The sequence below is a fragment of the Phodopus roborovskii genome, unplaced genomic scaffold (assembly GCF_943737965.1).
Source record: "Phodopus roborovskii unplaced genomic scaffold, PHOROB, whole genome shotgun sequence".
Classification (NCBI taxonomy): Eukaryota; Metazoa; Chordata; class Mammalia; order Rodentia; family Cricetidae; genus Phodopus; species Phodopus roborovskii.
Window position 1 is genome coordinate 7,376,501 of NW_026126578.1, and position 23,752 is coordinate 7,400,252.

General features: G+C 44.8%; 1 protein-coding gene across 4 annotated transcripts in view; it reads right to left on the bottom strand.

Annotated features, from left to right (window-relative positions):
• Vgll4 (vestigial like family member 4) overlaps positions 1-23,752 on the bottom strand; it is a 101,934-nt gene that overhangs the window by 54,025 nt on the left and 24,157 nt on the right. Inside the window, exon 1 of one of the 4 annotated variants that reach the window (XM_051203770.1) lies at positions 17,282-17,399. The exons of 2 other annotated variants lie outside the window; for them this stretch is intronic. Coding sequence is in view for 1 of the 2 variants with exons in the window: in XM_051203768.1 (XP_051059725.1) it covers positions 355-436 (82 nt within the window). In the remaining variant the exon portion in view is untranslated. Of the gene's footprint in view, positions 1-354; positions 630-17,281; positions 17,400-23,752 lie in introns of those variants that run through there. One more of the 4 variants, XM_051203768.1, reaches the window with a different exon arrangement.

Here is a 23,752-nt window from a genome sequence, read left to right on the forward strand (position 1 = left end):
ACCCACATGTTTAACTTCTCCTTGTTCCTGTAAGTTCCTCCCGTACACAAAATGGCAACAAAGTCAAAAAAAGAAAAGAATTTAAAGTGTAACAGTCTTGTCAGATCTTGTCAGTACATTGGAAGCAAACTTGTAACAATGTGTCCCCTCCAGCCCTCTCTGCTGCCACTATCCAGCCAGGCACCAGCAAACTATCCTGAAATGAATACTACAGGACTCTCTCCCTATAGGCACTCCACCATCCCAAGAAAGACTAGAAAATGTTCGCAAGCTGATCATAATCCCCCCACACACATCCCCAAGGAGGAGGGGCCGCTACAAATATAAAAAAGAAGCCCATTCTAGAGCATCTACCTTCGTAGCACAGAACACCGATGTTGTTGTTCATCTTGTCCAAGTACTGGTAGTTCAACAGGTCCATCTTCATAAACAGCATTTATCTGTCCAGCGAGCAAAGAAAAGAAGTTCTTTGCTTTCACCCCCAAAGAGAAAGTTTCAAAATTCAGTCTTAGCTGAGTAGCTCCAGGCTCCTCAAAAACTTCAGAAAGACAGAGAGAGGCCCAGCCTCACAAGATCAAAACAAAGTATGTAAAAGTTAAAAAAAAAAAAAAAAAAAAAAAAAAGATCATGCACACACACCACACAAAAAATCAGATTCAAACAAAACCCGTCAAGGGCTTATTAGAAGGCAGTGTCTGTATTGCGTCCTCTACTCGACTTTAAAAAATCATGTCAGCAGTCTTCCAAAGCCTGCCTTAAGGGTTTAAAAAGAAGCAGTAAAAAAAGAAAAACACAAAGCACATTTCTTAGGACAAAGGCACTCTCCCTCACAGCCCGCTGCAAGCTGACTGCTCTGACATGCTGGCTATGCTTGGTATGACTCGTATGTAAACCAGCTTCCTCGGCTTTGGGAGGTGGGGGCCGAGCATGCTCACTGGAACCTCGGCACAGACTCAGGCTCTGGGCGCATGCAGAGTTAGCAGGAGTGAGGCGCAGGGGGTGAGGAGTCTTTCCTCTTCGGAGTCAGAGGCTGCCAGTGTCTGCGGAAGAAAGCCCAGCAAGTTTCGGAGTGTTTTGTTTTGTTTTGCTAAGCCCAAAGTTTTTTTGTTTTTTTGTTTTTGTTTTGTTTTGTTTTTAAAATCTGCCGTGGAAGCAAACTACATGGAATTTAACTTTCGGGTGACCCCAGGGCTTTCACTGGGGTGTGCTCTGCTCAGTACAAGGTTCCTTTGTTTCTTTCTAAGATGGTTTTATTATGTCCAGGGCCATAGTGTGTGTTTACACTTTCAAAGTCAATGTACAGGCAACTTCCTTCCTATGCCCTGTAGTTGCACAGAAAGACAGGACGACAGAGATAAATCTTTCCACAGAAAAGGAAACTGAGGTCCCGAGACTAAGTGAGTAGCCCACATACCCAGCCCCTCAACACACACACACACACACACACACACACACACACACACACACACACACACACACACACACGGGGTGCTGGCTGGGTGGCTCAGAGCACTGGCTGCTTTTGCAGAGGACTAAAGTTCAGTGCCCAGCACTCACAACTCTAGTTCCAGCAGATCTGATGCCCTCTTCTGGCCTCCATGGGTACTACATGTACATGGTATACAGATAACATGAAGGAAAAACATCCAGACACAAAAAATAAATAATAATTTTTGATGGGGGGGGGCAGGGTTTCTCTGTGTAGCCTTGGCTGCCCTGGAGCTCCCTCTGTAAACCAGGTTGGCCCCGAAAACACAGGCACCCACCTGCCTGTGCCTCCCACCACTGCCCAGCTTTAATAATAATTTTTAAAAAGCCCAGTTGCTTCCCAAACTCATCTATAAGGTTGTGAACAATCATGGAAACTTTCAAAATGCTCCAAGAAGCTCAAATACAAAGAAGCACCGAGCTTCATCTGAAAAGGAAACATAATCTGCCTTTAGGAATTTCAACCTCAGCCTGGCACTGAGGTATACAAGCCTGTAATTCTAGCACATCAAAGACTGAGGCAGGGGATTAATCATGAGTTCTGAGTCCTATCTGGGCTACAGAGTAAGATCCATCCCACCTCCAAAAAAGACTTCAGTGCAGTCACTGACTTTGAGATGAAGACCTTTTAAAAAACCAACTCCCCAAAAGTTGACCTCTGACCTATATATGTACCATGGCATGCACACACCCATAAACAATGAATAAATAAAAAATATTTTTTATATATATTGAGCAGGTGGTCCTGGGCTATATAAGAAGCCAGGCATGGCGGTGGGGCAGAGGTAGGCAGATAGATCACTGTGAGTCTATGGCTAGCCTAGTCTACAAAGTGAGTTCAGGGCAGCCAGAGCAAACAGTGAGGCTCTGTCTCACACACACACACACACACACACACACACACACACACACACACACACACGGAGAAAGCAAGCTCTTTCCTCTATGGCGCCCGCTGAAGCCCCTGCCTTGGGTTCCTTAATGATGGACTGGGCTGTACTGAAGTATATACCCTTTCTTCCCTTACCCCCAGGAAGTTAGTTTGGTCAGTGTTTTACCACAGCAACAGAAAACAAACTAGAACAGGACTCCACACATGTGCACTATGACATTCAAACACAAAATACAAAATAATAAAATTTGAAAAATAAAACCCTGTGCCAAGGGGCTTGAGAGATGGCTCAAAGGTTAAGAGCTCTGGCTACTCTTCCAGAGGACCTGAGTTCAATTCCCAGCAAGTACATGGTGGCTCACAACCATCTGTAATGGGATCTGATGCCCTCTTCTGGCAGGAAAACATACATGCAAAAATAAGTAAATAGATCTTCAAGAGGGGGGAAAAATAAAAACTGGGGGGAAAAAACTGGGCCAGCACAATGGCTCAGGAAGTTAGCATGTACCATGCAGGCCTGACCACTTGACCACTTGAGTTCAATTCCTGGAACCCAACATATGTGCTCCATACATATGCAGCACACACACTTGTGCACACTCATGCAAGAAATAATAAAATAAACGTCAAAGCAACTAACTGAAGGGCAGCCTCTCCCTCTTCACTGGCCATGCTGCACGGCAGAGTCTGAATCCCACCCTGCAGGTTCTGACTGTAGTTCAGGTCTGGTCAGTTCCTCCACTGAAAACACCCAGTGCCAAACATGTCCATACTCAGATGCACTCACAGACTGATACAAGTACAGCACCAGCAGGAGGGACTGCCTGTCAAGTGCAATGAGGAGGCTGTGCACACACCTTTAATCCCAGCACTCCGGAGGCAGAGGCAGAGGCAGGCAGATGTCTGTGAGTCCGCCTGGTTTACAGAGCAAGCGAGTCCAGGACCGCCAGAGATACAGAGAAATCCTGTCTTGGAAAAACAAAACAGCAACAACAAAAACCAAAACAAACAAATGAAAAGGTTGGGGGGGGGGTTCTAAGTTTGAGCCATACCAAAGACAAAAACAGAATGAACCTTGTCACCGGATAGGAACGCAGATGAGAATGATGCCAAGTGCACAGGGAGACCCCATGCAAGAGGGAGCAGAGGGTCATGTGAAGGAGGCATCTACTGTACATCAGAACATGAGCAATGGCCCTTCTCTGAAGTGACAAGGGGAACCAAATAGGCACCATCAAACCAAATTCTACAGAGAAGACACAGACAACTGCCATGAGAAGTTGTTTGGGAAAGAAGGCACACAGGCCTTCTATGTGCTTTGAAGGTGACTTGCTTGATTAAAAAGAAACTACTACAGGTATGTGTTACAAGCAGTTTCCCCGCCAGCCTAGTGTTTCTTACTGGCCATCTCTGTCTTAAATATTAACCCATTTCTATTAATCTAAGTGTTTCCACGTGGTTTTATCTTACTGGAGAGAGGGGCTGGACCTTCTTCTCAAGTCCCTACATCTTGAATCTCCTCCTGCCTCTCCCAGAATCCTCTTTGTCTCTTAGTCCCACCTATCTTGCCTTCCTATTTGCCAACAGTGCTTTATTCATTAACCAATAAGAGAAACATATTTACAGAATGATATCTCCCATGATCTCCTCTTTTCTGTCTAAATAAAAAGGGGTTTAACTTTAACATAGTAAAATATATAACAAAACAGTTATCAAGTAAGAACTATAATTAACAATATTTAGTTCACTAACATTTAGTAAGGTTTAAAGAAAATAGTTTATCAGCTATCCTATCTTTGTTATTCTAAAGTCTTATAAGTAACTTATCTTTAGTCCTAACTCAGGAAAACTATAACCATTAACTATCTGTCTTTAACTTCATCAAAGACCACAGAAGGATAATATATAAACTCTAGAAATGACAGAGACAACTCGCCTGGTCAGTCACCCAAAGTTCTTCTGTAATGCTCCATCTTTAGCCCAGAGGCCATAGTGTGCCTGGCAGACTCCTCAGCAAAGCAGAAAATGTTAAACTGTCCACCTGTATTGGCAGTTTGTCACTTTTCTCTGTGTCCCACTTTATAGTCAAGGTTGGCTTGAACTCATGATACTCAACCCTGCACTTAGCACTAACTCAAGATTGAGGGGTGGCTCTCACCAATAAAGAAAGTCCAACCTGTACAGAGTAGGTCGCTGAACAAATGTATGCACACCTGCACACCTGTTGATGAGTGGGGTCTTCAAACAGGTGCACTGCTGTTATCCAAAGGCAGGGGAAAAGAATCAAATTTTCTTTGTGTGTATGTGTGTGTGTGTGTGTGTGTGTGTGTGTGTGTGTGTGTGAGAGAGAGAGAGAGAGAGAGAGAGAGAGAGAGAGAGAGTCTTCTGCAGTCTCTCCTCCCACTTTTACATGGCTGTGGAGTTTTGAACTCCAGTTAGTCAGGAGCACTTTTACCTGAACCACAGGTTCAAGTGGTCCAAATCCCAACAAGGAAATTTCTGAATTATCCCTTAAATTCCCTCTATCACACTTCCTCCCAAGAAAAGACCTCTACTATGCCATGTTACTTCCACAGTGTGGAATTGCTCAAGCTGACACATTTTAAAATGTATTTTTGTCATATTCTCTTCAAAGTTTATCATCGATCTATGTCTTAAATTTTGTTCCCTGCAAAATGGTACCAGTTGTAAATTTGAATACACTCAATTTCTATTAAGTAACATAGGATCATTTTGTGCACTGTTGAGGGGGTTTAACACACATTCGTGTAATTTAGAAAGACAACATAAAACAGCCCTTCAAACAAGATGTAGATTTTCAATACAACATCTCCCTCTAGGGGCCAATTTTAAATCACTGGTAACTCAGAAGTTCCCAGTGTGCAATGTCTCTCAAACACAAAAGCCCCTTGTTTTTATCTAGACATGTCACAGAAAATGCCTCTTACCAAACAGCTTCACCTTTATTAAGTTTAAAACAATATTATGAAGAACAAATTCTATTGTTATCACATGACTAACAAAAACAGGCTCTAAGACGAACTCAAAGCATGTGTAAACTTAAAGAGCACATATTCAGAATGGTGGCTCATCTTTTTTCTTTTTTTAACTTTATTTTTATTTACATGTATGGGTGTTTCGTCTGTATGTGCATCTGTGTACTATGCCCATACTCATGCAATGCCCATGGAGGCCAAACAAAGGCATCAGCCCAACAGAACTGGAGTGACAAAGGTTGCGAGCCGTCTCTCCAGCCTCCTGGTATTTAACTAGAAAAAGCCAAGTGTGGTGGGGTTGATACCTGCAATCCTAGCACTTGGGACTCTCTGATCTAGAGGACTACTGTGAGTCCACCACCACCCCTTAAGAAACCGGTGCTGTGGGAAGGGGGTAAACCATCATCCCAGAAAGAATATTTGTCCAGCAAAGCACTGTGCCTATGTGTTACAGCTACTGCTTTCCATGCTCAACAATGAGAGCAGCCGAAAATGAAAATGACTTTTGTCTCTACAAATCTGTTTTTTTTTTTTTTTTTTTTTTTTTTAATGTCATCTGGAGACAAGCTAAAGCCATCTGAGAGGAAGGAATCCCAATTGAGAAAATGCCTCCATAAGATTGGGCTGCAGTGGGCCCAGCCCATTGTGGGTGTAGTCATCATCCCTGGGCTGATGGCCTGGGTTCTATAAGAGAGCAGGCTGAGCAAGTCAGGGTCTACTGCCCACTATCCCAGAGTCGCCACCTCTCCTCAGCAGAGAGGATGCAAAGCAAAGGGCATTTTTCTTTGCATGGGGAAGACACATGGCACAGTATTAGGGTCTTTGCAAGCACAGTTTCACCCACATGAGGGAAGCACCTGAGTCAGACCCAGCCTGGTCCCTATTTTAATCCTCTCAACAGTATTGTCAGAATGAGGTCAGATATTTTTTTCCTTTTTTAGATTTATTTTATGTGTATCTATGCCGGAATGTATGCCTATATACCAAATGGTTGTGGTGCCCTCAGAGGCCAGAAGAAGGCATCAGACCCCCTGGAAATGGAATTACAGACAGTTGTGAGCAGCCATATGGGTGCTGGGAACCAAACCAAGGTCCTCTGAAAAAGCAATAAGCACTCTTAACCACTGAGCCATCTCTCCAGCCCCCATTATTATTTTTAACCTTGTCAACTGTATTCAGTACTGTAAAGTAGGTCTAAGTATTTATGTTGCAAACACCATTAAGCCAAATAATGTCCAGTAGTGTTGATGCCTCCTCACAAAGCAAACAGCCCAGGTTTTCCAAGATGGATTTGCCATTGTCACTCTACAGACATCCCTCCAAAGTTTTCATTGATGCCTTGTTTATGAGGACATTAACATGACCACCAGAACTGCATCCACAAGATGGAGCAGTTTGGAGCCTGGGGGCTCCTCGGTGACAAGGCTGACAGCCCGAGTTTGACCCTTGGGACACCACACAGTAGAAGGACAGAACCAACTCTGGCGAGCTGTGCTCTGCCCTTTGCACCGAGCACATGTTCACAAAATAAATAAATGTATCAGGAGCCACAGATTTTTGAGCAGGGTGTTGCAATCCACAACTGTCATCCCAGCACATAAGAGCATGAAATAGGAAAAAGCAAACTTGAAGCTAGACCGGGCTACACTGAAACCCTATTTCTGAAAACACAAAGGAAGGAGAGGCGGTTTTCCCATGCACTGGAACCAATCTGGAGTTTTCCAAGCCATGAACAGTCCAGTCGCTCACCAGAGAAGCCCTGGTGGCCTAGTAAGGGAAGCAGAGAGATGACATTCAGACTTAACAAGGGTTAAAAACGGCTTCTCCTATTGGGAGCTCCTGGCTGCAGGCCCAGCCTTACCCCTGCAGTACTCCTCACTACAGCCAGGGGACACTGTGAGACAACCTAAGGCAACACATCCTCCCGTTCACACTTGAGCATTCATTCAGTATCCCTTCACTTTACAGGGAAGTGTACACAGGCGCACACACCATCAGCCTGTCTTCTTCTGAGGGCTTCCTAGCTCTCTCCATCAGGAAGCTGAGAACTGGGCTCAGCAGGCTTTCCTGTTGACCCATCCTCAGAGGGAGGTCCCTCCAGAGGCTGCCCACTCAAGGCAGCTGGTACAGAATTTCTAGTCTTCGGTGGCTGAGTTAAGTGGAGGCCAGCATCTCTTTATAGCACTGCCTTCCCCAGTACTTAACACCCGGCACGGCTAGGTGTCAACAAATATTTACAGAGAGAAAAAACTGGAACAAGGACCTGTATATTCAGCTGGGCAGAGGAAAGCAAGCAAGGCCCCAGAGGTTTCTGATTGAGTCTGGGACACCGGAAAGGGGCCCCTACCTTCTACATCCCACAGCTCCTGATGCTTTGAACAATTAAAGAGCAGCGATGGTCAAAGAAGACATCATGACCCCATGACAACTTTTGCCAAGTAAAAATAAAAGTTTCCCTTAGGTCCATTCACAGTGTGTAAAGAAGGGGAGACTAATTGAACAGACCTCACAAGAGATACATCAGACGGATAAGGTCCGTACATAAGCCATGCAAAGTTCCAGAAACATTCAATACCACTGGGGGTGACAATGGGCGCCTGAAGTTTCAGGTGAATGGATGGCACCCAGCAAAGCAGGAGGATAATGGGGTCCTCCCTTAGTGAGGGTCAGAGCCGCCAGAGCATTCGCTCTGTCCGCTCTTGGGTTTGTTTCCAAGCACTGCAGTGAGCGGTGTCAAATTCTCAAGAAAAGGAGGACTTCAAACCAAGTCTCACATGTGGGATCAATCTCCCCAGCACAGGGGTGCAAGGTCTCACCACACTGACCTCGTAGCTAGTCACAAGTCTAGAATCACTTCACAGTTCCGGAACACACGAGACAGCTTTGGAAATGCACTGGGTCCCCTGTGACCCCATACCACCACCGGTGCTGGAGATGGAGGCCAGGGCCTAGAGCAAGTTAGGCAAGCACTGCACCACTGAACCACACTCCATAAGGCCGAGTTTTGAAAAAGAGCAGCAGCCCGTGCTCCCACAGCCCCAGCCACAAGGAGCCACAGTCTGGGTGAGGGAAGAAGACTCAGTCTAGAAGGAGCAAAGAGAACGTTTTGACAGAGAAGACTGAGCGCAGGACAAACAGAATATGCTCCTGCAGCTAAACAGGAGATTGCAGCCAGTAACAGAAAGAAGGACCCTGAGTCTGCTTTTCTATATGAATGCACAGTGGCTTCCTGGTCAAAGGGACCTAGACAGTCAGAAAGGACTGGGTTCACAGCCCAGCTCTGACCGACACTGGGCTGTTCGGTCTCTATCACCTAACTGCTCAGCTCTTGACTTCCTGAATTGCAGGCAATCACGTCAGACCCTCCCTATCCCCATATCATGAAGGGATGTCTAGGGCCAAACCAGAGAATTCAAACCCAGAGTTCTTGCTGTCATTTTTCCTGCACAATGGTTTCTTCATGTTCCATAAGAGATGCCAAGTCTGTAAGGGTGACAGGCCTGCTCTGCCCCAACTCCAAAGAACGTCAAACAGACCAGCCATTAAAAAAAAAAAGCGGGAACAAAGGTCACTGCCACTGCCCATTTAACGGCTCTCTGAACACTCTAAGGCTCAACTGGCACCGGGCCCCTTAACACTCAGGTGGATTGCTCAAAAAGTGTTCAGATTATTGCTTTGAAAAGCTATAAAATACTCAAAACCCACATGAACCACACATCCATCACTTAAGTAGACTGCATTAATTAATGGAGGGGTACACTCTCCTTGACGACTTCCCACAAAAAGTAAATCACCCCCTTCTTGGCCCAGCCCCCCCTCCTCTGAAGACTGCAGCCTGGAAAAGCAGGTTCCCTTCCACTACCACCCTTCCTGCACCTGTCTAAAACCCCAGAGTTCTGAGGGCCCCTCCTTCCCGAGTCCCCACCCACTCCCACATGAACACTGGTTCATATAACACTGGTGACTGCCACCTCCGCTGGGTTACTTTGTTTACTTACTACGGGGGCACATTAGTTAGTGCTCTGCCTTCCACGGGGCAAGAAAGATCACGGCTGCATTCCTGCCTTCATTATCATGACTAATTAAAGCAAAAATAAAAACAAAAACTAGCTGCCAGTTTAAAACACCAGGAAGGCCTGAGAATGAGAACACAGGAATTCATTCTGGATCTTTCACTTTATTGGCCTGGCATGTGGCCCAGGACTCCTCATCAAAAAGAAAACTCATGCCCTCAGATTCCCCCTGGTAAATGCACATTGAGTTAAGGTGGAACAAGAAAGTGAACTTGAACAAGGTGGCCAGTGTACACTTATGAAATGTGCATCAACCTGTTATGTACATGAAAACATCTTAAAGAGCCAAAAGGTTATGAGGCAAACACCTCAGCTTTTTATTCTGAGATGGAAGAAGGTAGCTGAGTCCCCACAGAAGATCACAGCAGACACACTGGACCCTGCCACCTGCACCCTGACCATAGGAGTGAGCACATGACAATCTGGAATGTGCTAACCCCAATGCACAGAGAGTTTTTGTGTTTTCAAGTACTGTGTGCTGATTTCGATGGTCCCATGCATGGCAAGCAAGACATCACAGAATTAAGACCCACGGCCAGAGAGACAACGCCTCCACACAGGCTGGAACTCTAGCTCAGCAGAGAGGTTTCTGCTTGGCACTGAGAAGGGAAAAAAATCCCACCTCACTGGCTCAGAAGCTAATGGGTCTGGACAGAAAAATTCAAAGCCTGTGTTCCAGAGGGGTTTGTATCTGAGTACAGAACACAAGAGCCACAAACACACTGGAAGGCAGGGAAGGGAGAAAGCCCACTTTGTGCACGGACTTGGGTGTAGATTTTCATAAATTGACATCTAAGACCTTAACAGAACTGCAAAGCCAGGTTGAGGAACAACGGTTTCCCAACAGAGACCTTTATCAACGAACGAGGCTAACTCCTAGTCCTCCATAAGCAACTGAGTGGGTGCCGACTGTTCAAAGAAGCATTACTGAGAACCCAGGGCTGATGGCAGACACATAGGCAGCCTGGACTACATACAGAGACCTCATCTCAATAAAAGCCACAAGAAGTTACTAAAAATACAAGACACCCATGAAGGCCTACTGCTAGACATGGGAAGCACGGATCCCTGGAGAATATGGGCTTAGCATGTTACCTCCTCCTCTCTGGAAAACGAAGATAACAACTGGCTGGACATTCTCCTTCGAAGCCACCAGTGTTATGGTAGCATCTAAAACAACCTACTGTAACACTCTGGGTTTCAGCTCACAGAGCACAAGCCAGGGCTCCTTCATGTGCTGTTTGCCTCAAAGCACTTTCTTCACAGTGCTGATGGCAACAGACCCCGCAGATGCCAGGGACTCTGCTCTCTATAACTGCTCTCAGAACACTTCCCTTAGTGCCAGAGTGTGCTGTCCTGCAAATGGTGACAGCCCAGTTTTAAATTCTGGGTTTACCATGCAAGTTTCTGCATGTCTCCATCTCAGCAGAGTCCTTCTGTCTAACTGCTATTTTTATTATTTATTATTTATTTTAATTAAAAAGGGAATGTGCAGTGGAGAGATGACTCAGCAGTTAAGAGCGCTTGCTCTTGCAGAGGACCTGGGTCTGGTTCCCAGCATCCACATGGTGTCTCAAAACTGTCTGTAACTCCAGTTCCAGAGGATCTGGTGCCCTTTTGGGACCTCTGATGGCACTGCCTGCCTATGCGCGTGAGCACACACACACATACACACACACACACACACACACACACACACACACACAGGTAAAACCTCCACACACATATATAAACCATCAAAGAAGAACCAGTGAGGTGAAGCTGAGGGAAATCCCTGGGTAGTTAACCCAGACCCTTTCAGCGCTGGTTCTTTCCTTCTCGGAAACTTGCGCTTTGAAAGGGGCTGTTGGCTTTTAGCCTCCATTTCCTCATTTATGGTGTGAGGGTGTTTCCATTCACCTCCATGTTGATGTAGTGAACCTGGAGATGAACTGCCCAGCTGCCCCTTCAAGGAGTAGCTTTCCCCTGCTGCCCTCCTGTGGGGTGTGTTTGGGGGCAAACAGAAAAAAAAAAAAATGCTTGTATTGCTTTTTAGGTTTTTTTTTTTTTTTTTTTTTTGCTTATTATTATCACGTATGTATATGCACATTGTTAGGAATATTGGGTAAGAGGAACCTTGGTAGATTCCATGGTAATCAAGAGACAAACATACCAGGCCTAAGTGAGAAGTTCTATTCGAAAGGGAAGGGAGGGAGGAGGGAAAGAAGAGAAAATGGGGGAGGTTGGGAGGAAGACACAGGAAAAGTCCCGTCTGCCCCTTCAGAGGTACAGTAGGAAAGACATTTCTTGCAAAACCAAGTCCTAAGTGTTGCTCGCCAAGGTTAAAGAAACCCCACATCCTCACCTACTCTAAAAGCTCAAGTTCAGATCCCAACACTACTCACCCCCAACCTGTGGGGCACCATGCCGCCAGCCCACACTCAGAGGAGAGAAAATGCTGAGTGGACAAAACGCCAGGCGAGTAGCTGGAGGAAGACACTAAGTAGCCAACCAGGTTCCATCCTTGTCATAGGTGTCAATCATCATTAACTTGCAGAGAAGTATCAGAACCCCAGACGAGGTGCTGCTCTGGTTATGCCCACATACAGCAGCCCTCTCTATATGGTGTCTGGATTCCAGGAGAATGACTGCTACCATCCTTACACCCCCATGATGGATACACATTGACTACATGTGTGTCCCCACCCTTGAGTGGCACACTCCTTCCCAGGAATTTCCTCCCTTCTCCGTACCACTCAGGAATCAAAGACAGTCCTGAAACCTCCCCTCTTCCTCTGGGACCTCTAAGAAGGGATCACCACCTCTGTCTAATGGACCTGAAGTCTCCTCCGCCATGCTGCCTTCTGTCTGTCTGCACATGGTGTCACTGATTCTACTGATGTCTTACCCAAAAGGATAATCAGCCTTATTGTCCCCTTGAGCCCTAAATCCGAGACCTTGCAGGGAGGAAGGAAGACACAGTATCCCTCCCTTCTACCCACATGTTCCTGACCACTTACTATATTCCAGGATCTGTTCAAGACAACACAGACTCGACAGTATATGAAGTAAGAATCTCTATTCCCGAGGCTGTACATCTTAATGTATATAGGAAGCAGAGGATACATAAAAAAACAAAGTGAAAAAACATGATTGAGCCAGTGGTGGGGACAGAGTGTGAGACAAGGAAGGTCACTCTAAGAGAGTGTGTTTGAAGGGAACACATGAAATCCACAGGGATTTGTAAAGGCAGAACCTTCTGGGTTATAAAAGGGCAACTGCAAAGGTCCCAAGGCCCTGGGGAAGACACCACAATAGCAGAGAGGCAAGCTTGGCTTAGAGTTTGCCTAAGACCTTTGGGCATTACCTCTGTGTGGAATGGACAGCTACAGGAAGTGTTCTGAGCGGAGCCACACAGTCTGATTGAGTATTTGCCTGAATGTACGTATGTGCACCTATGTATACAGTGCTCGGGGAGTCCAGAAGAGGGTGTCAGATCCTCTGAAACTGGAGTTACAGGCAGTTATGGACATCCACATGGGTGCTGGGAACTGAACCCAGGTCCTCTACAAGAGCAGTATGTGCTCTTAACCACTGAGCCATCTCTCCAGCACCACTGGTTAACAAAACTTTAAAATGCATATTTGAGCATCACTGCTACTCACACTGAATAGGGGGTAGAAACGTTGAAGCCTATAAACTTCTGCTATACTATAGGTCACCTTCAGAAACTACAAAAAAGGGTTGGAAATGTACCCAGTGGCAGGATGCCTACTGTAGCCGGCTCTGAAACCACTTTATAATCAGGACTGGCCTTGAACTTGAAATGCTCTGACCTTAGCCTTCCTCGTGTTGGGATGATAGGCCTGCTCCACCATGCCCCACCCATCTTTACTTCTTTCATCAAGCAACTCTCATGGTTCTAAGCAGCAATCCCTGCAATCAGGTGCACACAGGTGCATCCCTTGACAGAGTCTCTCTGGACCAATGATGTGTAATGAAACAGCATTCTGGATACATGAAATTACCATCCTGCATCTCCAACCCACTCAGACCTACTGAGCCACTAACCTTCATCAACACCTCTTGCTACAACCAGAGGTACATGGTTGGGGGACAGAAGCCATCGCCAGTACCCCCTTCCTATAGCAACAAAGAACAGGCCAGTTTTCTGATACCATCTCTCTGACCTGCATAACACTATCACGTTTATGTTCTGAGTGCGTCATTTCAATCTGCTTAAAGGTAGAAAATGACAGCATGTGCTTCGACAAAATCCTCCATACCTCTTATCTGTTTGTTTTATCTTCCCCATCAGGTGGCACAATCAGGCAGGATCATGTTGACTGCCTTTATATAACTTCTGTGTGTTGCCAGCATACAGACGCAGCACACAAAGAATGCTCTTAGTGGACTAGGCTGTGGCTCAGTGGTAGAGCATCTGCCTGGTGTGCACGATGTCCTGGGTTTCATCCCCAGTGTCACAGAAACGAGTGGAACAGAACAGGAAATACCATGACGAATGTGAGACAACAGCAGGGGACCCAGCGTGGAGTGGAAGCCAGATAAGGAAATTAACTCTAAAGCTCAATGTCAGTACCAGCCTAGGATTTGATTCCCGAACAAAGGTTTCCTGCAAACAGAAATATTCTGACCTACGTGGTTCTAGTGGTATCAATTTCCTATCTTGGCTTTGTTTGTTTTGGTGTCCTTTTTGTTGTTGTGTTTGGGGGGGGGATTCTTTGGGGGGTTACTTTTTGTTTTTTTTTTGTTTTGTTTTGTTTTTTTTTTTTTTTTTTTTTTTTTTTTTTTTTTTTTTTTTGAGACAGAGTCTTACTATACAGCTCCGGCTATCCTGGAACTCACCATGTAGTCCAGGCTGGCCTCAGACTCAGAGATCCACCTGCCTCTACCTCTGGAGTGCTGGGATTAAAGGTGTGCACCACTGTGTCTGGCCTTTCTTTAAAGACAAAGCAAGGAGAGAGGATGGGAGGGGAGAAGGAAAACAAGGAAAGGAAGGGGGAGGGGAGGGGGAAGGGGAGGAGGGGGAGGGAAGGAAAACAAGGAGAGGTAGTGGGAGGGAAGGGGAGAAGGAAAATAAAGGTGGGGAGAAGAGAGGGGGTAAGAGGGGAGGGGAGGGGCCAAACAAACTAGCCCAGTATAATTTTCAAATCACTAAGAATGCAGAGATGGGAAAGTCTCTTTGAGTTCAAGCCCAGCCTCACCTACATGGTGAATTCCAGGTTATCCAAAACTACACAGTAAGTTCCAAAAAAAAAAAAAAAAAAAAAAATTGTTTTTTAATTGAATGTGTGTGTGTGTGTGTGTGTGTGTGTGTGTGTGTGTGTGTTCTACACTGGTTTTAAATTCCTGTGCACCTGTGCATGTGTGAAGGAGTCAGTTCTTTCCTCCACCATGTGACCCCCCTCAGGCTTGGCAGCAAACGCCTTACCTAATGACCCATTTTGCTGACCCAATAAAGCTCCCCCACCCCCTTCTCTCCAGTAGGTAGGAAGAACAAACTCTAACCATAAAAGTACAGTAAACACATAACCCAACAACAGTCCTTCGTTGCCAACATCAAATATCCTTTGCTATTCGTCAGTCCATGTATGACCAAGCACACTATCAGCACGGTCAGTCCTTTTAAACCAGCATCACCACAAGCCCAGGAGTGAAGAATTGGTCTACCAGTGACCTATATCACTAGGTGACAAGAATCTTTCTGCTATGCTGGGCAGTGGTAGCACATGCCTTTAGTCCAAGCATTGGGGAGGCAGAGGCAGGTAGATCCTGTGAGTTTGAGACCAGCCTGATTTACAAGAGCTAGTTCTAGGACAGGCTCCAAAACCACAGAGAAACCCTGTCTCAAAAAAACCAAAAAAAAAAAAAAAAAAAATCTTTCTGCTTCATTAATAAACTTTGGGCACTGCCCCTAGGCCGTGGTTCACAAAAACTGAGTCATGATAAGATGCACAACACCCACCAACCTGAACATCTTGTTACTTAGTTGCAGTTTCCCTCCCTTAAAAATAGAAAAATCTTTCAACTCATCTTCCAGGAAGCCATTTCCTAAAACCGTTGTCAGCTCAGTACCAAGCAAGCCAAAACACCCCTCACCCTGGGTTTCTGCTCAGCCACACTGTGACTCATGCCTAACTCCACCTCCTTTCTGGATGGAAACCCTCAAAGGCAGGACCATACATCTCTCACTCAGGCACCCTGGGCCAGGGATAAGCAGTCACATGACCACATGGTTTCTAACCTGCAGCTCAGATGTTGCCTTTGGGAAAACATCTTACCTTTCTCCCAAGTCTGCCATTCTTCTCTCTCTCTCTCTCTCTCTCTCTCTCTCTCTCTCTCTCTCTCTCTCTCTCCTTTTTTAAGACAAGGTTTCTCTGTGTCGGCCTGACTGTCTTCAAACTCAGAGATCCGCCTGCCTCTGCCTGCCAAGTGCTGGGATTAAAGGGCTGTGCCAAGCCACGTTCTTAAGTGGCAGGCATAATTATGATTCTAGAAAATGTCTAATTACTTGAACATGTGTTATTCACAAGAGAGCATTATCTGGAAATACAAATGCTATTTCAAACAGAGCTTCAGGCTGAGAGCCAACTACTATGCACAGGGACAGTATCAATGTAATGTGTCCCACCTGTATCAATTCTGATGTCACTGTGCAAAGTCAAACAGTGTCACAATTCCACAGGAAAACTTCCATGTTGTTCGGTTCCGCACCTGCTAGGCAAGGTCTTACCACAGATGGACCTTGCTAGCCACAGACCTCATTTCCTTTCTCTCTCCATCCTTTGCAACCAACACCCCCCCTTAACAGAAAGACTTGTTATATTACCCAGACTGGCCTTAAAAGTCCTGATTTCAAGTGATCCTCCTGCCTCAGCTTCCAAGCGGCCATGATAAAGGGTGGAAGCCACAGTACCCAGGTGCATGGCGGTTTCTTTATGTTTATTAAAATAGACAAGTTTCAGCTTCCTCCAGTGTAACATGATGCCATCTCCAAGTGTCCCCAGCTCTGAAGGTGGCTCTAACTCACCTGAATTGCTGAGGCCCCTTTAGAATGTGTGCATGTGAGTACTACTTAATGTGACTTAACCACGGACTCTAGACATGTCTTCAGTCTGTGTTATATATAAGTGATATCATTAACAACTCTATTAAACAGAAGTAAAAGACACTTATTTTGGACATGAATGAAACTTCCTTGCCAATTTCCTACTCTTTCCCCCCACATCCTCGGTGGACACCACCTACTGGCAAGAGAGTGTATAAAAGTGTGATTCTGAATTAAAGACAGTAAATGTAACAGGGCCCTAAACCTTAGTAGGCCCTTGGACCTTAGCATGACTGACTCCATGATGGAGGCACCATTAAGGCTATAAATGAAAACAAATATCTAATCCATCCAAGTCCAGAGTTTGGAGAAACTCTCTAAATGTACTAACTTGCTTTTTAGTTTCCATGTCCTGTCCCTGACTAACTGTTCTTGTTAAGTGAAGTATATCAACTCAGAACATGGCTTTTGTCCTTAAAAGCCCACCCTGAGAGAGGCTCAGGGTTACACTGAAATCCTGAATATTCAAGTGTAGTCATCAGCCAGCTAATGAAGATTTTCTATGGGCTTAAACCCATCTCCAAGCAGTCTTCTCTGGAGAACACCTCACAACAGTAAGCAGGATCCATCCTGACCTGAGGAAGATTATGGTCTTGCCTCAAGCACAAACGTAGCTTGTTGAGGCAGAGGCCCTTAGATCAATGTGCCAGACCTCTGTAAGAAAACACCAAAATACCATCTTGCAATACTAGTCAATTGAGAAAATTAAAAAGAACATTCTTACCATGGTAAAGTCTGAGCTTCCCAAAGTTTCCAGCACATACCACTTGCAGATCTTGTCAAAATAGGCACTCTAGGGACTCTGTGCCAAACAAGCCCCCATCAGAGCCTCGAATCACAGCACAGAGTCGTAGAGAACAGCCCCTGGGAGGCAGGACACAACCTGAGGGGTCTCATTCTGAGGGTTCATGAGCTAGACTTTACTTTTGGTTTTGCTTTTGTTTGTTTGTTTTGTTTTAAATTCAGCTGGGTAAATTCCATCAAGCCAGACCCTGGCTCAAAGCCCAGGATGCCAGCCACGTGCTTCTCGGAAGCAGATTTTCAAAATGCCTGGAATGTTTTTTCCCAGAGAAGAATCTGCCTAAAATTCTAGCCAAAACTCTTGATTCCCCCACAACCCAACGATCCCTCCGCCTATGAGCCTCCCTCTTACTTTGGTTCCTTTCCAGCTCTGAACTGTGTGGCTGTTGCTGCTCATCTCCATTTACTTGTTTTGAAACAGGAAATCCACACGTCCATTCTACCAGGACAGGTTTTTTTTGTTTTGTTTTTAACTAAGTACCACTAATTCAAGCAGGTCAAAGAAAATCAACAGAGGATCGGTAGGTAGAGGCTCTTAAACAACTCCCTCCAATCTGAGCTCAATCCCAGGATCCCACGGGGAAGGAGAGAATGAACTCCCAAGAACTGTCTTATCTCCACACATGTGCAGTGGTATATGGGCATCTGTGTCAACATGTATGGGCTCGACTGTGTGAGTGTGTACGTAAGTGCATGCACTCTCCTGTGCATGTACACATATGCACATGAGGCCCCTGGTTTAGTACCCAACATCAAATAAACAAACATGCATTCCATGCTTCCCCTGAAGCCCAGCACTGAAGGATGTAGGGACAGGATAATCCTGGGCCTGGCTAGTTTCTAGTCCAGCAAAGACAATGTGAATCCTAAGTTCAAGGAGAGACCCTGTCTCGATGGAATACACAGAGCATGATACAGGAGGGTAAGAAATACTCTCTTCTGGTCTCTGTGCACATGTACAGGTACATGTACCTACCTCCTACCTACCTACACACACACAATGCCTATAGGAGTTACTAACAATATAAATTTCCACTCCTTATAGAGCTTCCCCTCCAGTGTATCCTAATTAGGTTTCCATTGCTGTGATAAAAACCACAACCAAAAGCAACTTGGGGAGGGAAGTTTATTTCAGCTAGGGCAGGAACCTGGCAGCAGAGACTGAAGCAGAGACTGTGGAGGATCCGCTCAGCCTGCTTTTTCATACACCTCAGGATCACCTGCCCGGGGCTGGCCCCACCCACAGTACACTGGGCCCTCCCACATCAATAATCAATCAAGAAAATGCCAAGAAGACTTGCATAAGGCCAATCTTCTGGAGGTATTTACTCAATTAAGATTTCCTTCTCCCAGATGTCTAGGTTTCTGACAAAAAAAATAACCATCATGCTGTAACATCAGAAAATAACAAAGAAAAAGAAGCATGGGCCACACAACTTTGCAAGCAGACCACCCACCACTGCTGAACTGCAGTTTAACTGGTCAATGGGATAGTGTGCATGTTCCAGCAACTCAATAAAGCCATGTTTTAAGATGGGCAGACAGAGGAATAGCAAAGACTCATGAACAAGGCTGGGTCTCGAGCATCCCTGTTCTCTGCTACTTTAAACACCAAGTGAAAATGGCACACTGATGACACATTCCCCACTGGCTCTCAGAAAGCCAGCTGCTGGACTTCTGAATTCTTGGAACCTCTGAGAAACCTGCCCAGCCCAGGACCAAATGCCTGGATCCTGAGGTCGAGGGTTCCATGCCAGATGTCCCTCAGGGATCTCCCTATACTAGAACTCAGACTTTAAGTCTGATACAGAATTTCTGAACATAATCATTCCTTCTCTGAGAAAATAAGCAAAGTTCAAATGTCTTGAACCCCCCCCCAATCATTAAAGATAGCAACATAAGTGCATGGGTGCTTTTAATTCTCTTCAGTCTGAGTACCTGTTGTGTTTCTAACACATAATATAGGCCTATAATTAAGTAATCTTGAAATATCTTTTTTGGGTGGGGTGAGGGAAGTAAAACATGTGCTTAACATGTATGTATTAAGCCCTGGGTCTGATACCCAGTCTCTCTCCTCTCTCTCTCCCTCTCCCTCTCTCTCCCTCTCCCTCTCCCTCTCTCTCTCACATACACACCCCTGAACAAAAACTGAACTACAAAAAAAAAAAAATCAATTACTTCAGAGTAAAATACCATCGATCAAATCAAATATGATACTTTAAATAACTTTAAGAAAGAAATTGACACCATTAGATTTTTAAAAATAATTTACAGAAGTATTAGAAAATAACATTTGAGGGGGAAGACAGACAGAGAGAGAGAGAGAGAGAGAGAGAGAGAGAGAGAGAGAGAGAGGAGAAGAAGAAGAAGGAAAAAAAAGCCACTAGAGCAAGATGGCAAGAAGGGGCAGAAATGAAAAAATGAAAAGCCGGCCATGTCAGGGACACAAAGACAGAAAAACCTGTTGTCAGGAAAGAAAAGGAGTTAGACACAAGGAAAGTTAATGATCAAAGTATTCCCAAGTCTCCCCAGGAAGGAATGCACAGGTTGACAGTGTTGTCTGAGCCACCAATTGGAAGAGAGGAAAAAAAAACAAAAAAAAAAAAAAAAACAAAATACAAAACTAACCCATCCACAACAGCTGACGTTCAAGTTACAGCTATACAGAAGACTAACCTCCAATATCCTATACATCATACAGTAACTACAGTTAACAACAATCATGCTTTAAAATAACTAACAGAAGGGATGTTGAAAGTTGATCCTGAGACCTCACACTTGATAGGCAAGTAACCTACCACTAAGTGATAACCCTCCAGGTTCAAAGAAAGGATTTTGAATGTTCCCAATGGGGAAAAAGTTTGAGCAATCGGTAAACTAGTCACTATGAGCTGGTCTTTACCCATGACAAAATATTACACAGTATCCCCTAAATGTGTATGGCTGCTATGTATCGATTAATTTTTTTTTCACATAAGCCTACAAGACAATGTTGCAAAATTTCATACCAGGAGTGACAAAGAGATGATCCCGACAGTTTTCTGACAGAAAAAAAAAAAAAAAGAAAATGGTTTGCCCATTACAAACAGAACCACAGAATAGCTAGCTGGGTAAGGCCACACTCCAAAGGCTGAGGAAGGAGGCTCAAAGAGTCAAGGTCAACCTGGGTACAGAGTAAAGCCCTGTCTTGGGTGGGTGGGAAGGAGAGAGGGAGGGAAAGATGGGTGGGTCTGAATGATGTTCCGTTTCCAATTACTTAAGGCCAGAAGGCACCATGCTCTCTAGTCCACAACCCTGAAGGAAAGCTGCCAATAATGCTATGCTCAGCAAAGCTGTCACTTAATGGGAAAATAGTATCTCAAATAGCTCTGTCCTCCATCTGCTCTTCCTCAGGCCAAAGTGAGAAAGCAAACCTCAAGACAAATGAGTAGGCAAAGATCGTAGGAGGAAGGTGAAGGGGACCTGAGGAGGGACTAGTTTGCATCCAAGTCACCCACGCCCACCAGCCTGGTCCACCTTGGTCATTTCCAACCCAAGAAGCCACCTTCCACCCTCACCATTACCATTCAAATCCTAACATAACCCTGATACAGCAGTTCTCGTCACTGCTACTGTGCCTTTTTCCCCCTTTCTTAAGAATTTCATGTATGAATACTAATGTTGAAGACAACTCCCTTTCTCGGCAGCCATTAACTGCCTACAGCTCCTTATCTAGACGTGGAGGGAGGGGCTTGTGATGTTTCCCCAACCCACTCTCAAATGTCAACTGGTGTCTCTCTGTTCAGGTCTTGTTTAAGAGGCGTACTGTTGAGATTTCAAGATGCAGCTCCCTGTCATTTGTAGAATACACTATCTCACAGCAGATATACAGCTTTTTACTTAATTGAGGCTAACAAAAATTAATCTCCAGGGTCACATGGCTGTTGGTTGATCTCTAGCAAGTATAATCATGGCCTCAGCATGCTGTTGAGAGGAAGCACTTGCCTGGGTTAGAACAAAGAAACAAGGGTAACAAGACAGAGGGGGCTCAACTGGAACAATGACAAAGAGGGACTTGGTTCTTAGCACCTTAGAAACTCCAAACCCCACAGGCACTCAAGTCTGTCAGACACAATGGTGGGTCTTCCGGGCACCTGAGATCATCTCTAAATGGTTGATAATACAAATAACAATCAATATACACTGCAGAAATAATTTCTTACTATGTTCTTCATGAGTGAGAAAAAAAGTCTACACATGTTCAGCACAGATGCAACTTTTTGTATTTCTATTTTCTTTAAAAATAATACTTTTTATTCTTCAAAAATACATCTTTTTTAACTGTATACTTTTAAAATTATTCATTTTATGTGTGTGTTTGCCTGCATGTATGTATGTGTACCATGTACATGCTTGGTACCCTCCAGAGGTCAGAAGAGGGCATCCAATCTCCTGGAACTGGAGTTACAGATGATTACAAACTAACTTGTAGGTTCTGGGAATTGAACTTGGGTCCTCAGCAAGAGCAACAAGTGCTCTTAACTGGAACCATGTCTCCAGCTTGAAATTTTCATAAATTTATACAATGTGTATTGGTCATATCCAATCCATCATGTCCTTCCTCCATCCTCCATCCTATCTCCCTCCCAACTTCATGTTCTCTTTCCTATTATTGTTATTAATGAGTGTGCAGACATCCAATGCACACAACCACCAATTTCAAAGTACCTACTATGAAGAGCCCAGAGATGAAAGACCAGCGATATTTATTTCCTGATTTTAAAGATTTGTTGGGTCCCCCATCCCACAAATAAACAAAGGAAGAATAAAGGAAAAAGAAAAGTGGAGCCGGGCGGTGGTGGCGCACACCTTTAATCCCAACACTGGGGAGGCCGAGGCAGGTGGATCTCTGTGAGTTTGAGACCAGCCTGGTCTACACGAGCTAGTTCCAGGACAGCCTCCAAAGCAATACAGAGAAACTTTGTCTCTAAAAACCAAAAAAAAAAAAAAAAAAAGAAGAAGAAAAAAAAGTGGTAAGGAAAGGGAATAGAATGGGAAAAATACAGAAAATGAGGAGGCAGTAAAGGACATCTCCAGGGACTAAGGCATCAATCAGTGGGGAGCAACTACATAGCAAGCTGAGGATCTAGGTTCAATCCCTCAAAAACGCAAGGGGTTAAGGTGGGCAATGCAGGCCTCACAGTTTACAAAGAGGTTTGATACTTCCACAGCATCAGGTGACAGGCCTAAGTCAGCACACCCTTCCAATCACGTATCCCATTTCATCACAATGCAATAAACCACATTACCCACTGCCTCTCAGCACTTGCTGAGTTCAGAGCATCCCCAGGTGCCATGGGGCTCATCTGACTCTTTGGCCTTGTCCACTCCCAAGCCAACTCCTGACTTTAATCAGGTAATTGTTTTTCATTGCATTTAAGTCCCGGGAACCGAATTCAGGATGTCATGCAAGCTAGGTAACATGCTACATTATGGACTTACACCCCAGCTTTGTTTATAGGAAGGTAAAACCCTGGGTAGAAAGCAAAGCTATAAATGTAAAATATATAAGTTATCTGCTACAGAAGCTTAAGGAAACAAGAGCACATTGGAAAGAAAGGATGGGATCTGAGCACCTGTTCAAGGCCAGCCTAGGCCACAAAGCAAGCCAGCTCCCAAATTAAGGCAAACAATGCTTGCCTTATGAAATCTGGTTAGCATCTGACACCTGTTCTGCCAGAATGGCCATTTGGAACTATTTTTAGATCCCTTAAAAGATGAGGCAATAAACGTCATTTGGTTAATCATTTTCAATCAATGCAAATACAGGGCATAAACTACACTGGGTGGAGTTGAAACACCTATTCAAAGTCTAATTGGTACTAATAGGTTAATGCTGGATTCAGTGTAAACTCTGATTCTGTGTATTTTCCTTGCATTTCACTTCCACACTGTGGTATATACTTTCCCACTGAGCATGGGAGCACATGCCTTTAATCCCAATACCTGGGAGGCAGAGGCAGGTGGATCTCTGTGAGTTCTAGGCCAGCCTGGTCTACATAGTGAGTTCCTGTCCAGCTAGGACTAGAGAAGGAGACAATGTCTCAAAAAAAAAAAAAAAAAAACACAAACAAACAAACGAAACTACTTTCCCATACACATACTGAGAGCTGAGTGGACTCCATAGGCTTAAAAAAGGAAAAAAACGATGGGTGTACATAGACTGGAGGGCAGGCAGAAGAAACAGAACCAATGGATTGGAGGGGGTGTGATCAAAATATACTGTAGCATGCATGAAATTCTCAAACACACACACAAAAGAAAAACATATGCTTTTCCTTTTCTGTTTTATTGGTATGTTTTCTGGGACAGAGTCTCACTAGGTTACCCAGGCTGACCCAGGACTCACTGTGTA